This window comes from Rattus rattus, chromosome 2 (genome assembly GCF_011064425.1).
Source record: "Rattus rattus isolate New Zealand chromosome 2, Rrattus_CSIRO_v1, whole genome shotgun sequence".
Taxonomy (NCBI): Eukaryota; Metazoa; Chordata; class Mammalia; order Rodentia; family Muridae; genus Rattus; species Rattus rattus.
The window spans coordinates 224,731,346-224,746,633 of NC_046155.1; the positions used below are offsets into that span (position 1 = coordinate 224,731,346).

At 40.2% G+C, this 15,288-nt stretch overlaps 2 protein-coding genes across 2 annotated transcripts in view; one reads left to right on the top strand and one right to left on the bottom strand.

The window, feature by feature from the left end:
• The window catches only part of Utrn (utrophin), a 593,945-nt gene that overhangs the window by 395,573 nt on the left and 183,084 nt on the right, over positions 1–15,288 (top strand).
• LOC116893014 (cytochrome b5 reductase 4-like) lies at positions 10,914–13,119 on the bottom strand. The gene is given in 2 exon segments (XM_032894977.1): positions 10,914–11,627; positions 11,630–13,119. Coding segments are annotated over 2 exon segments (1,560 nt in total). The 5' UTR covers positions 13,002–13,119; the 3' UTR covers positions 10,914–11,439.

The window sequence follows — 15,288 nt, forward strand, 5'->3', positions numbered from 1 at the left end:
TTAAATCATGGAGATGAACTTGGAATTGTCATCCTGTTTACTAAAATTTTCTTTCACTGTAGAAACCTGTTGCCCGACAGTAGATGTCTTCCTCATCCTTGGCTCTTGGTTACTTTGATGGCATCGTCACGTTCGGTGGTTTAGATCCTAGAGTTGACTGTCACACTCAGGTAGACACTGATAATGGAAATTCACCCTAAACTAGTGTAAATGCACTTCACACTTAATGAGTTTACTTTGGGGGGTGGCTTGGCTAAGGATAAATGTGCCCCGAGACTGTGGAAGTGTGACTGAAAAGGTCAAAGGTCAGTTGGGAGAGACCGAGACCAATAACAAGGCCCGAGGAAGTAGCCTCTCTCTATGTGCTTTGCTATTAGTTTTAGGTTTCCAGGACTAGCACATGCCTGTAGAAACTGTGCAGTCCCCTAGACCAGGACGGCCATTCACTCTACTGCCTCATAACACAAGGCATGGCTGACATGATACACCCCCTACCCTGGTTGCATATTTCTCTCTTTCCTCTTACAGGTACTGCTATGGCTTACTTTTATGTGCCAGTTTGGCTATAGCGTGATTCTCAGATTTTGAGTCAAAGTATTTGTGCGGAACTATCATTTAAAGATGGGTGTAATTATCCTTTATATTGTGGGGTGGACATCCTCCAATCACCCGAAGGCCTTACTAGAAATTGTCTGCCTTTACCAGGAGTTCAGCTGCCTTTACCTGGAGTTACCGATCGTTCCTAAGTCCTGGCCCACCGGTTCGTCATGCAATTTAGATTTAGCTGTTATGATTGTGAACCAATTTCTTAAAATAACTTTCTATCTATCTATCTATCTATCTATCTATCTATCTATCTATCTATCCATCTATCTATCTAGTTAGTTTCTTTTCTTGAGAGAACTCAGATTGATGCAAACATCAGATCTTGAGACCAGATTTTGCTCTTTGCTCCCTGTTTCCCAATGGCTACCAACATTTGGTTGTTATTCTTAGACATTTGTTTCTTGTTTTTTGACACCTTGATAATTTTTATTAGGCAAACCACTTCTTCCTATCAGACCCAAGGGGCAGGAATTCTCTTTGTTTCCTAAGTCACAGAATAAATAAACCAGGGTAACTTTCCTGGGAGGGTTGCTCTTTCTTAAATCAAGACTGTGAGCTGACTTTGTGGTACTTAAAGGGAAAGCATCCAGATTTAGTCTGTGGAGGAACATCTATGTGAAGAATTATTACAAAGTACAGTGCTTCAGAACCTTTTGGACTCTTAACTAGGCAAGATCCCGGCTTGTGGTCACTAAGCAACATTCAGGGGGACAGCTCCTGCAGCCCTCTTTCATAGCTTGCTCTGACATTTAACCATGTCTACTCTTAGTAATGCCACTGCCTTCACCCCTTGGTCACAAGCAAAGCTATCTTACTGATTTACTCTTGGTTTCAAAATTTCTTTTGATACTATATCCAGGAATATTACATTTCTGAAGGATATAAGGCTGACAGGCAATTGTAGATCTTGGTAAAACCAATATCCAGAAAACAAGAGTCTATGAGAACTCAAAGCTTAATTCCTTCTAACCAAGATTGTCTGCTACAGATTTAAGTACTTTCCTGCATTCTTTTAAGAATGGAATGTAGAATTGTAACATGAAGGAGACTCATTAATTTGTCTTATTTTTGTTGAAGGGGATCCACGAACTATATAGAGTATGTTGGGTGAAATTCTGAAAAAAAAAAAAAATACTTAATGTCACGGCCTTATAGGGGAAAGTGCTGTCTTTCCTGAGCTCCTCACCCTCCCCTCCCCTCCCCTCATCTGTTTAAGGAGAAGAATGGTATTGTGTTTGTGGAAGTTAGAATTTGTATTTCTCCTTCCTTGGTCAGACAGATGACAGGTACACACGCAGGGCACGCGTGCACACTTGCACGTGTGCCTAGACCTTTCTCCTCCTTTTGTTTTTTATTTTATTTTAGTTTTAGGGACAGATAAGATTTTGAGACTAAATAATATTTCGTTACTAAAATATCTTCAGAGATGACTCTGCGGATGCCTTCCAGCACATCTCATCATTTCACAAGGCAGGACAAGGCTGGATTATTTGCCAAGAAGAGAGGTAAACATGGAATCTGAAAGTTGACGGCCCTCATCTTTTAGGGTGTTAATGCATCGGCCTACTGATCAATGGCTGATAAGGTCTTCCATTCATTCACCTGTTCCCAGACTCATTTCCAAGGCCAATGGATAGGACACAACAGTAGACAAATTTGATCGAAAGGTCTGACTTTCCAAATTTCCATTTCAGCTGGGAAGGAAGCCCAGCAGTCCTTGGCTGAGTGCTGGCTGGGGAAGGAGCCTGGTGGCTGAGTGCTGGGAGGAGACCTTCATGCTGGCCTCCCCCACCAGCTGTCTGCTTTGCTTAAATAATAACAAACAAGCAAACGGCCTTCTCTGTTCCACCTGGGAGCCCGGGCAACATCAGTTTCTCATGTATTATGAATGCCAATATTACGGTTTTATGAAGGATTTTCAGCAAAGTATCCCTAGATCTTTATGTAAAATTTATAAGATGAGAGGTCATTTAAAACTAAGTCCGTTCTTAAATTAGTTGCACGGAAATGTGAATTTCATAGTCGAAATGGTATAGGGCTGGCTTCTCTCTACTTTGTGTCCTAGCCTTTTGTCAAGCAGACAAGCCAAGTCAGAGAGCTCTTTTTCTCTCTGGAAGACACCAAATGTAAATGGATACGGAAAAAAAAAAACAAACAAACCAGCATATAAATACTGTTTAATGACATTTTAAGAAGGTTTAATATACTAATGGGGATAATAAAATATACCTTTCACAGCCCACTATTTTTTTCATGTAAATTCCATTAAGTCTTGATTGACAGGAAGCTGAATATAATAATACCTTGGGGTCACGGACGAGCTTTGGGGTCGCAGATGCAGTTAAGAAGTAGAAAACCAAGAAAGGGACCTAGAATTATGGTTAAGATTTGTCACATACCATAAAATAAAAAGTAAGTTCGCACTTAAAAATATAATCTTTCGCCTGTTAGACTGTCCATTCCACTAGTTGATTTCTCTGACTACTGAGATTGAAATACTGGTCAGACTGACAGTAATTTTCTCCTCTTTCCCTCTATCTGGTTGCAGTACAGACAATGAGGCCAGAGAGCTTGCTTTCTGAGTTTTAGATTTTCAGTATCGTCCTAGCGCCGCAAGCCCGCTCAGCCTCCTGGTTTCCTCTTGTTATAACTTTTAACCTATTAAAAACCTCGATATTTTAATATATGTGTAAATATAATTAGCACACAGTTTTGCACAGCACACTAAGGTTCTAGCTCGATTTCTGTTGGTGTGATAAAAACTTTCCAACCAAAAGCAGGTCAGGTGAGGAACGGGTTTATTTCATCTTACATTTCCAGGTCAAAGGCCATCCTTGGCGAAAGTCAATCAGGAACTCAAGCAGGACCATGTTGAAATGGAAACTGTGGAGGAGAATGTGGGCCATTCTGCTTCAACTAATGAATCAGGACAGTCCCTCACAGACATGCTTCCATGCTTCCAGTCCAACCTAGCGAAGACAGCTACTCAATTGAGACCTTTTCTTTTTTGGTTGTTTTTTCAGGTTGTTCTCTGTGCTCTTATGGTACCCATTGCTGCCCTGATAGTTCTTCCCATTCAATTTCTGAATGCCCAGCTCAAACACCCTATCTACTTTACTTACTGCCTTTTTATTTATTTTATTTATTTTTTATTTTTTTGGCCAAGCGTGTTATCTCATTCCTTCCTCATGATGGGATCACATCTGCCCAGTGTTTATGTGGCTTTGGTGGCCCTAATTCAGGTCATCTTGTTTTTGTGGTAAGTACTTTATCTCCTGAGCCACTTCCTCTCAAGTGTATCTTAACCACATTGGCATCTGTCTTCTCTGATGATCACTCAAAACCATATCCTTGTAACTGGAGTTTTCTCTTTGCCTTTTTTTTTCTTTTCTTTTTAAGATTTTTATTTACTTTATGTATGTGAGTACACTGTTGCTGTCTTCAGACACACCAGAAGAGGGCATCATTACAGATGGTTGTGAGCCACCATGTGGTTGCTGGGAATTGGACTCAGGACCTCTGGAAGAGCAGTCAGTGCTCTTAACCACTGAGCCATCTCTCTGGCCCTGCTTCTGCTTGTTCTTGCTTTCCTGCATTAGTCTTCTCAGGGCACCAGAGATCTTAGAGAGGCATGCACTGGGTCCTCCTAGTGTGCTGTCTAATTGAAGCACACTGAGCGTCTCCCAATCTTACATCATCTGATCGCCTTTGTCAACTATGTGTAATCCCGAGTGATCAAGTTTTCATTGGATGAGTTTTTGTGGTTGTTGTTGTTGTTTTGATTTTAAGTCACCCCTGTCCCTTTGACTCAGTACATGTGAGCCACACTGGTCTTTCTCTTCCTAGTCCACTCTTAGTATACCTACCACAGTAGGCACACATTCCAATTGCTGAACATACCCAGAGGCAGTTCTCACTCATCTCCCTGTAACAGTTCTTGCCCAGTTAAGCAGTTGGCCTGGATGGTATACAATGTTTTACCCTGGTTTAATTCTCTTTCTATATACTAAATAGAACATCCACTGGTGAACTTGACCTACGAAGAAGTCTCAACTGAACTGTTTAATAACTCTCGTTGTTAACAATATGTTGCCTATATGTTGACCCGTGAAGTATCAACTCTGAACAATTACTTTAATAATTCTTACTAACTATAGTTTATTTGTCCGTTTAAGAACTACTTAATAAATTGGGGTTTGGAGCTAACATATGGAGACAATTTATCAGATGCTTCAAGTGCTAAAAGGGAGTCATGCTGGTGAGAGAAACAAATATTAGCAGCTCTTAATGCTTAATCAATTCAAATCTTACAGCAGCAAATGTGGTAAATACTCACCACTCTTGGAAATGAGTTCCATTTGTTTCTTTATGAACTGTGGAGCTCTGGTTGCTTTTGAAATTTGCATTTTCTCATATATATATATGTATATATATATGTATATATATATATTCTTCTGATTGATTTCTTAAGATCAATAGTAACATCACAAAATGAAATTTTACATTATCTCCTTGTCCACCCGTTCAATCACCAATATCAGTTAACTATTGGGGGTCTCACGTATCTCAGTTTCCATGTGATATTTCCTGTGTTGGAGTCAGTGTATGTATGAAACTGGTCACCTCAGTCTGGTACCCAGGAAGACATTTGGTAAATACTTCCTCTTCCTCTTCCTCAATACTCTATGCTTCTTCCTCTTCCTCAATACTCTATGCATCTAAACACTATTCTTTGGGGAGTTTGCTTATGCAGGCCATGAGTATTAGATTATATTTGCTTTAACCATTTCCCTGCCTCTACAGACATTGTGGTTATTCTTGTGTGTGGACTATACGATTGATCAACTTGATGTTTGCAGTAGGACGAGCCTGTCCTTTGTATACCTTTAGCTGATCTCAGGACAGTTGTATAGACTTGTCTCTAGGACCTAGTTCTTTCTTTCTTTGTTTTCCTTCTCACCAATGTCTCCCGGTCCTGCTTTGCATGGTCGGCATGTGAAAGCACCACCATCTTGCATTTAATAAGTGGCTTCAGTCTTCTACTCAGCAGAGAAATATAGTTGTACAGGGGCATAATCTCAATTCATTACCACCCTCTCAGTCTCATTCCGTGCTTTCCTTGGAGCTTAGCGAGATGTCTCTGAGGTCTGTACTCCAGCCATTTCTCCAGATAATCAAAACTCTGTTCCCGGGTATAGCAGGCCTATGGGAAATGGCTTGCTTTAACTGGATTTCATCGTGTCTTTACAAGCTTGCAAATTGGATGTTGGTGCTTTAAAGAGAGAACACATATGAGTGTTAATTCACACGCATTGTAATTCAAAAGATGAATTTTTTTTTTGCAAACTAAATTAAATATACAGGGACCATTCAGAGAAGCCATCTGTTACTATTTGAGATATAATTAGTGTAATAATTTTTAATGTCATTGTCATATGATGGAAAAGAGAAGCTTTGGGACAACAATTGGAGATTTTTCTCCTTCCGAATGGCATGCTAGCTCCAAATTTAGAAGTGTAGTGGGCTAAAAGCTTCCCTTCAGTTTTTACACTTAAACTCATTTCTACTTACTGATGCTGGTGGGAAGTGTCCTTGTGAGTATAAGATCATAGGTGTTTCTTCAGTTAAAAGCCTATTCTGCCACAAGCTAGCTTTCAACTTCTAATTCGAGTTGATACTTCTGAGTATTAATTAGTAATGAATAAAACATAGGAGATTAATAGCTGTACCCTGGCCTCAGACCAAAAGACTTTGTGGTTTTAAAAGGGGGCTCAAAATCCATTTGTGTCAAGAACCCTTCAGCAATCGGTATGAAATTTCAGGCCAGTCATGGTAGTGCACACCTTTACTTCAGCACTAAGTGAGCAGAGACACCTTTACTTCAGCACTAAGTGAGCAGAGGCAGAAGGATCACGAGTTCAAGGCCAGTCTAGCTTGCATACCCAGCCCTTGTTTCAAAAAGTAAAAATAAGGCCAGTGAGATTGTTTCGTGGGTAAAGTGCTTACAGTGTAAGCCTGGTGATCGGAATTTGATCTATGGAACCCATGATGTAAGGAGAAACTCAACTCTTGTGTTAACGACGGGTGCAGAGTGTACCTGGGAGAGAATGGGGGACAAGAGACATGAAGAAGGATGCCAAGACAAGAGTCTGATCAAGGCGACAATTTTATTTTTCCCCAAGGCTGAATTTATACCATAACAGGGGTAACAGAGGGAGGGGGGAAGTAAGAAACATTTACGCAGGCCAAGGACACAGTATTCATGTGGTCAGGGAATAGGCTGGTGTTGACAGGATGTCAGAAAGGTCACAGGTTTGTCATATCTATTAGTCAGCAGGATGTTGGTTTTTCAGAAAGGTTATAGGTCATCACATTGGGTATCTTGACGTCAGATGTATTTCTCAGCAAGGTCAGAGCTTTATCATATCATGATTCATCCTGACCACCAGATTTGTATTAGTTTTCTGCAGCTGGTTGGTGATTTTCCATGAACCCAGTCATACTTAATTCTAACCATAATAATAACATCAGCAGTGGAGGGCTTCAAGGGCATCACTCCCAACACTCTTGAAGATTGTCCTTGGATCCGTGTGCCGTGGCAGATGTACACCCCTCAACACACTGGTGCCACTGCTACTAACTAAGTAATCAATAAACGAACTATCTAAAGTAAATACCACTTCAGTTTCATTTCCCAGTATCTTGTTGATTTGTTTTATGGATTTTCCTTTTAAGTCTTATGTTCACTGTATATTGGATGGTATGGTAACTGTGGTGGTTTGAATACGCTTGGCCTATGGGAAGTGGCCTATTAGGAAGTATGTGTGGCCTTGTTGGAGGAAGTGTGTCACTGTGGGGGTCTGTATGCTCTCGCTTCACCTAGTTTAGAATTCTGGTCTCCCCCTGTCTGCCTTCTGATCATGTCTGCCTGCAAGATGCCATTCTTCCTGCCAGGATGATAATGGGCTGAACCTCTGAAAATGGTGAGCCAGCTCCAGTTAAATGTTTTCTTTTATAAGAGATACCTTGGTCATGGTGTCTCTTCACAGCAATGAAAACCCTAACTAAGACAGTAACCTTTGTTAATTGTGTTTTTTTTTTCTGTCATAATTGTTTAATATTTGGAAGTTAACATACTTTGATCTCCTATGCTGTCAGTTAAAGCTGAGCATTGATACTGTACCACCGAAATATGATTGCTAAAGAATAGATTTTTACCAAGTATATTTCATTTTATACCCAAACCTTTAATATCATCCATTTAGCCACAATATTTAATAAGTTTTGTTGTCTTATTACAATTTAGGCTTTTTGAAGCAGTGCTTTTATAAAAACGATAATTAAATTGGCCGTGTACAATTCTCGATGTGATTAAACTGTTCAGTCTTACAAAATACAGTGATTGATTTTGTTGACAGTTAGCAAATAGCCCATTATATTAAATACAATTGCCTGGTGATCACGGCAACTATATGGTCATAAATGTCTCCCTCAAGGTCTTAGTGGTGCATTACAAATTTGCTGTCAGTGAGAGTGAATAAATCTTACTTATTAATAAAGGAAAATAATTTCTTAAGGCATTAGAATTGTCTGGCATCTAAGTGCATGTTCTATTTAAATGATGCCATTGTTACTTGAGAACCTGGCTTGTCAACATGATCAGTCTAGAAGTGCTAACTTAGACCTAATGAAGTAGACCGTTAGTGAGTTAGAACATAGTCTCACAGCCTTGTATACCAGAATGCGGGAGAGGGTCCGGTTTGCTTTTGAATCTGTTGAGTGCCTGTGTGAAGAAGGATGTTAACCCACCTGGTGAAGTGTCAGTGGTGAATAAATTCCTCTGTGTTTCCCTTCGTCTATGGGAAATTGCTCTGGAATTTCACTGTTCTAGGACAAAACGTCTCAACATTATAAACTGTCACATCCTAGTACATACAGACAGAGACATAGGAAGGAGAAATCTTAAACATTGCCTCTTAAGATCCCTGTAGCCCTGACTGTGACTTTCTGAATGTAGTGTTGATGTTATGATTGAACTGGAAATAAGGAAACATTTTTAAAACACGTGGGTGGGTGTCTCAATATTACATTGCACAGAAAGAGAATTCTGTCCTTAAACATGGAGTATGTCACTACACAAATTAATTGTAGACATGCCTTGATCCAGAACTTTCCAACAGAGCTCCCGTGATCCTATGGGTCCACCTGTCTCTGTTTTTGGTTCTCTGTCATCATCTCTGTCTCTGTCGCCCCCTCCCTCCTTGCTAACCTCCTTCCCCTTCTGTCCTTTTTTATGACCCACCCCTCTTCCCCTACCTTCCTCCCCCTTCTTCCAGAATAAGAGTGAATGTGTTGTTTTCCTTTTTATATTGCTATGCTTTAGACATCTCTTCATACCGACTCTGGCTTATTTGGGCTGGCTTGTGAATTTAACGAGCTCCTTCATTGTGATGGCCATGATGGCTGAGTAGGAAATGTCACCACTAAGTGCCAGTTTAAATCATTTTTAAGTGCCTGCTTGTGCTACTAAACCCCTTTTTTTGGGGTTTTATTGTTTGATGCGTTTTACTCCAAAATGGGTCGCTTTAACTCTGATGCTGAGGTGAATTAATCTGGGTGTATATGTAGCTGCCCTTTTAGCTCCTGTCTCTGTTGTAATAAAGGCACCATCTGCCTAATTGGTAGGCTTGTGTGCTTTTCCTCTTTTTTTTTTTTTTTTTTTTTGCATTTTACAAAGCTTGGTTCTAAAGGGCAAGGCGAACTGTACCCTTTAAAATGTATCGTTTGGGAGAATTTGTTTCCACCCTCAACATGGTGAATAGATGAGTGGTAATGTGTGAAACAGCACTGTTTTTCTTGGTCCTTTGTTCTGTCTGTAGATCTTTGTTTCTGTAGTTCATGAGACAGCCTTCCCTGAGGTTTGATGAGCTCGGGGCATTCACCTATCTTAGATTTTCTACTGTTCCTCCATTTTGTAATTTAGCCCTGTTGTTGACAATTCCAGAAGAATGAAGAAGGAATAGGGGACTACTGCAGAAGGGCAGTATAGAGGTCTAAAGAAATGAATGTGGGGAAGGAAAGGAAAAGAGTGGAAGTATTCAAAGGAAGTGGAAGGAGGGGCTTGGTGGCTGTGGTTCTGGTCTTCCTGTCCATACTGGTCGTAGCTTGGAACTTGAAGCCATGTTTCTGAGGTGAGAATGGCCTGGTGCCATAGATGGGCTGTGAGATCATTCTGAAATCAGGCTGTGGCATTAGCCAAATTGGTTAACTTCTCTGTTTTCATCTGTGAAGTGGAGATGGTAATGTCATCACTTTCTAAGGTTGTGTGAGGATAATCAGAACAATTGTGATACATATGCTTACCAGGGGATGGAGAAATAGTTTAGTGGTACATTTCTTAAGGAAAAGCTCCATTAGGTTCTAGCGCCTTCCTGATTCAGTAACTCACAACTGTAGTAACTCCAGCTCCAGGGGATCTGATGCCCCCTTCTGGCCTCTGTGGATACTGCACTCATTAGCACATAAACACAAATCAGATACACATGGATACACATAATTAAAAACGTAATAAAAATGCTTAGAAACATGTGTTTAATTGTAATGTTTCTTTTTTTTTATAATTAAGAGTAGGATATCAATATGAGTGAGGCAAAAATTCATGGATTGTGAGTCGTTTTATGGAGAAACTATTATTTTTTAATAATGGTCTAATGCGAATAGACCATTCATATACAAAACTGCCCTGCAGTTTTCTGTGCACCTATCTTCATGCCTGAAATGCCTTTCTTCCCGAGTCTTCTAATCATTTGTTAGAGCTTTTCTCAGATGTTATCTTCTTGGGGAATTCCCTAATAACAACTCTAATGAGATTTCGCTCTCTTCGTAAATTGAGCTTTTGTAGTAAGTATTTAGTGGTTTTTAATCTAGCACTTAATCATTATAATGTGTTCATATTCTTACCTTTGTACGTTTACTCACTGGTGCCAGATGGTGAGTTTTTCCATCATTTTAAAAATGAACATATAGTCTTTGTATATGAAATGATTGTCTATGGCCGACCTTCGATGAGGAAAGATGAGACCATTTTCATAGTGTTCTCAGATCATATTCTTTCAGTGCAAGAGATCACAGTGCCTTTACCCTGGATATGGGCATCTTTTACACGTGTAGGAAGTATTGTTCTTGTTTCCTAGCAAACGTTCAAAAGAACTTGCATTTACTTAGGGGAAAAGATGTTAATGTCCCGTTTCCTTTTCGTATTCTCTCTTTTCCTTGAATTTATTCTTCTTTCTCTTCTTTTTTTTTTTAAAAGTATGAAGTATAGTTTTATTCTATCTGTAACAATGCCATGGACATCCACAAAACCTGACCACAAATAGTTACAGCATTCTGTGTGTTAAGACTAATAAGGATATACACCATCGATTCCTGAGTGAACAGTGCAGTGTAAAACTTAATCTGTATTGCTCAGAAGATATCTTGCAGCATAGAAAGTGACCAAAATGATTGCTTAGTTTATCATGTCATAAAATACAAGTGTTTACTGCAGAACAGTGATACAATTTCAGTGGTAAGGAAACTTGCAGCTCATAACAAAGGCTCTTGTATGCACCTGCTGTCATGACTGATGTTTCAGGTCAGGCATCAGCAAAAAAGTAAGTCATGGTACAAACATTAAACCAAGAAGTTACCTGTACTGAAGACACATGACTTCACTGCAGAAACGGAAGCCTGGATTCTGATTAACCTTTCGTACATACAAAAATTCTTTTAAAAAACTCTAGGCAATCACAAGTATAAACTAGTGGAATAAAAGACACTGGCAGCTTTTTATTATGCTGTAAAACCATGAATCTCATCATCGGAAAAGTTAAGATCATGCAGCAACCTTATCCCCTCATCTGTAAATGGTGTTGGTCCACAGATGCAAAGGAAGACTTTAGAATTTTCTAAACTTCGTTGCAAAAATTCAGAGAGAAGAGCTCGTGACACGTGTCCCTGTTTGCCATTCCATTCTGGGGAGGTGCCGAGAGAACATATTCAACATGAAATCTTTTATCTTTTAATGCCAATTTCTCTAGCTGGCATCTCCAAATTATGTCGCCCTCTGTTTTATTGAAGAACATTAACTTCACCTTCCTGAGACTGGATATGTGAGTTAAAGCGTGATTCAGTACAGTAACCATTGGTGTGAAGCCTGTTCCGGCTGCCAATAAAAAGAGATCTTCCACTTCCTGGAGTTTGGAAACTTTAAAATTGCCCTCAGGACCACTTACAGAAACATAATCTCCAATCTGAAGACGATCAAGCTCTGGCGTGAAGAGTCCAGCAGGATAGATTTTGATCAAAAAGTAGATGTATTTATTTGGGGAAAGAACTGGTTCTTTAAAATCTGAGAGTAAGGACTCAGACACGGGTGTATATGGCTTTACTATTTCTGCACCTGTGACACTGAGCTTGAGGTAAACGTGTTGCCCAACTGGCACCTGAAGGTGAGTACTGGGAGGCAACATCAGACAGAAGAGCCTTGTGTCATGAGTAACGTCTTCCTTGGAAATTAACTGGCACTGTCTGTAGTACAAGCCTGTATCTTTCTTTGGAATAAAAGAATCATGTTTCTCTAGGGGATCACCAAGACATTTCCAAGAAACAGTTTCTTTCTTTTGTAGGACAATCTCTATTTTTCCAACATTCTCAATAACCCGTACAGAAAAATTTTCTTGAACTTCATGGCTTAACCCAATATGTATAAGGTAAGAGTGATCCTTGATGACCGCTTCTGCTCTCAAGGAGTCATCCTGGAGGTCAACGACTACTGAGTCTAAATTGATATTCTTCTGTTTGGTGTATATAACAATGGTCACTGAAGACTCTGTTTGGAACCAATCATAGCTTGGAGAACTGGGGCCTTCCCTGGGCAGTGTGTCTGTCACTTGGCTCTTGGGAAGCATGCCATTCAAGACTCTCTTTCCTTCATGACAGTCTTTCGGAACAGCGGGCTTCACAGCCATCCTGCCAACCAGGCACTCTTTCAGCATGGATTCATAATTGACCCAGCGATGCACCTCATTAAAAAGATCCGTTCCATCTGCTCCTGCGGCTCTCATAAGCTCATCCTCCCCACCAGGATGATACTCCATATATGGGCTGACATTGTAAACAAACCCTCTTATGCATATCCAACAGTCGTCTTTCGTGTTGTGCTTCTTAAGCTCTTCTTCCGTTACTTCAATTAACCCGCCCTTCAATCCTGTTAAGTCCTTTCCACTTTTGGTCAGTCGGATCCAATCCATAAGACTCCTGCCTTGTTTTAAAGGTACCTTGCTACGCCCCTGGGAGGCAACGCGCTGCTGGGAGCCGGGGGCCGGGAAAGCCTGGGAAGGGACGTTCAGCATCCTGGGCCCCCGGCTCGGGCCGCATCCAGCCTCCGCCACCGGACAGGCTCGCTTGGCCGGACTCCAGCGGCCACCACTATCAGTGCCGGCTCCTTGGCCTGGCCGAGGCCAAGCCCCCGACCCTCTTCTTTCTCTTCTTATGCCCTTCTCCCTTCTACCTCTTTCTGCTAGGCTGCAGTTTTTGGGGTTGGGGTATATGTTTATTTAAAGCTCTGTGATCGTTCCTGCCTTAGTACAAATAGGTTTTCGTCATGTGCATTAGCTATAGCATTTTAATGAAAGTTTAATCAACAACCAGTTGAATAATTTCTGTTTTTATTTATACATATTTATAAAATGGCCTCCTATACCAGTCACTGAACCAATGTTTTATGTCAGCAACAGTTGTGTCCTATAATATGATGACATGAAGATTAAGAATAATAACTATATGTAAATTTGTGGAACTGCCTGATAAGAAATATCCTTTGGTGTAGTGCTTTTGTGGAATAATAATAGTTGTTTTTCTCATATCTTTGTGGATCTACTAGAAAGCATCTGGATTGTAGGGCTTTATCGCTTATACCCAGGGGAGATGACAGTGAACAGTTAGAGGATTTTATTATCAATGGGCCCTTTAAAATAACAAGGAAGATATTTGTTTTTGGGAAATGGGACAGAAATGTTGAAATTTCCATCCCCCTTGGGAAGTGACCTGCCTGTCATCTTGGGCCCAGGTTTGCCAAAGGTGACATTAGATTCTATAGCACTCCTACTTAAAATGAGGGTAATGTAGGTAACAGGAATGTGTGTGTGTGTGTGTGTGTGTGTGTGTGTGTGTGTGTGTGTATGTGTGTGTCTGTGTGTGTTTACTATCAGGATTAATGTAAAGCAAGCACTGGCCATTGAGGTCTAGAGAGCCAAACACATAAAATATACTTCAAAGAAACATAGCGGCTCCGGTCCCAGCCAAATAGATGTATCCAGAAAACAAACAAACAAACAAACAAACAAACAAACAAACAAACAAGCTTGTTCCCAACAAACTCATCATTATTATGCTGCTTTCAATTTATGGGGCTAAACAGTGGCTCTGTTGAGCAGAGGACAGACGTTAGAGTTGGAATCTGACTTGACATCTTTGCTGGCTTTCTGCACAAGTGAGTTCTCCGAGCGCCTTGTCTTTCATCTGGTCTGTAAAGTGAGAAAGGCTGATTCAGTTTACATAGAGCCATTCCAGTCCAACCCAACAATGGAAGCATTGGCAATGCTGGGAAAGACTTAGCCCATCAAGACTTTTTATCTTAGATTTACGGATGTTCTTCTAGTTTACTTTTGAGTACCATTTTTATGAATAAGAGTAGTAGTTAGAGGTAGTACATAAAGCTGGATTTTTTTCTTTTTTAGTTCTTTTGTAGTTTTGCTTTTGCTATTGTTAATATTTATTCCCTTTATTTTATGGATGTGGGTGTTTTGTCTACATGTATGTTCGTGCATCATTCACATGCATTGCCCAAGAAGGCCTGAAGCAGGTGGGCGTCAGACTCCCTGCTGGAGGTATGGCAGGTTGTTGGCCACATTGTGGGTGCTTAGGATTTAGCCCTGGTCCTTGGAACAGCATCAGAGCTCTTAACTGCTGAGTCACCTCCTTACCCCTCTGTAAAGCTATTTCATAAAGGAATTTAAATGATTTGAAGGACTCTGATCAGTTTTAGGTTGTGATAGATCTTCTTTGGGTGGCTGGGAAAGGGTGTGTTTCTTTTTATCATTGCTTCCCAGAATTAGTGAGGGTAAGGAGCCACATTTCAGCAGATTACCAGGTCAGCTGTTGAATAATTTCTGGTGTAAGAGTGTCCCAGAGCCTTGAAGCTGTGAAGTAGAGAAGTTACTTATTGTCTAACATCTCCAGTCCACTCTTTGCCTTGACAGTGTTTTAGAGACTCAAAAGTCTTTTCCCTTTCTTTCTCTCTCTCTCTTTCTTTCTTTCTTTCTTTCTTTCTTTCTTTCTTTCTTTCTTTCTCTTTCTCTCTTTCTTTCTTTCTCTCTTCTCCTCTCTCTCTCTCTCTCTCTCTCTCTCTCTCTCTCTCTTTCTTTCTTTCATTCTAATTGTTATGAAATTTGTTCCTATCACTCAATAACAAACCTTTATAGAGTTCTTGAGGATATTATAGTATTTTTGTTAAGATGTAGAAAGGTAGAGAAAAGAAAGAGGCTTTTAGTAAACTCTGGTGTTTGAGAGAACAGATAAACTTTATCTCTGAATGGGTGAGAGGTAACAAGTAGAAGAAAGTGAATATTGAGAGACAGA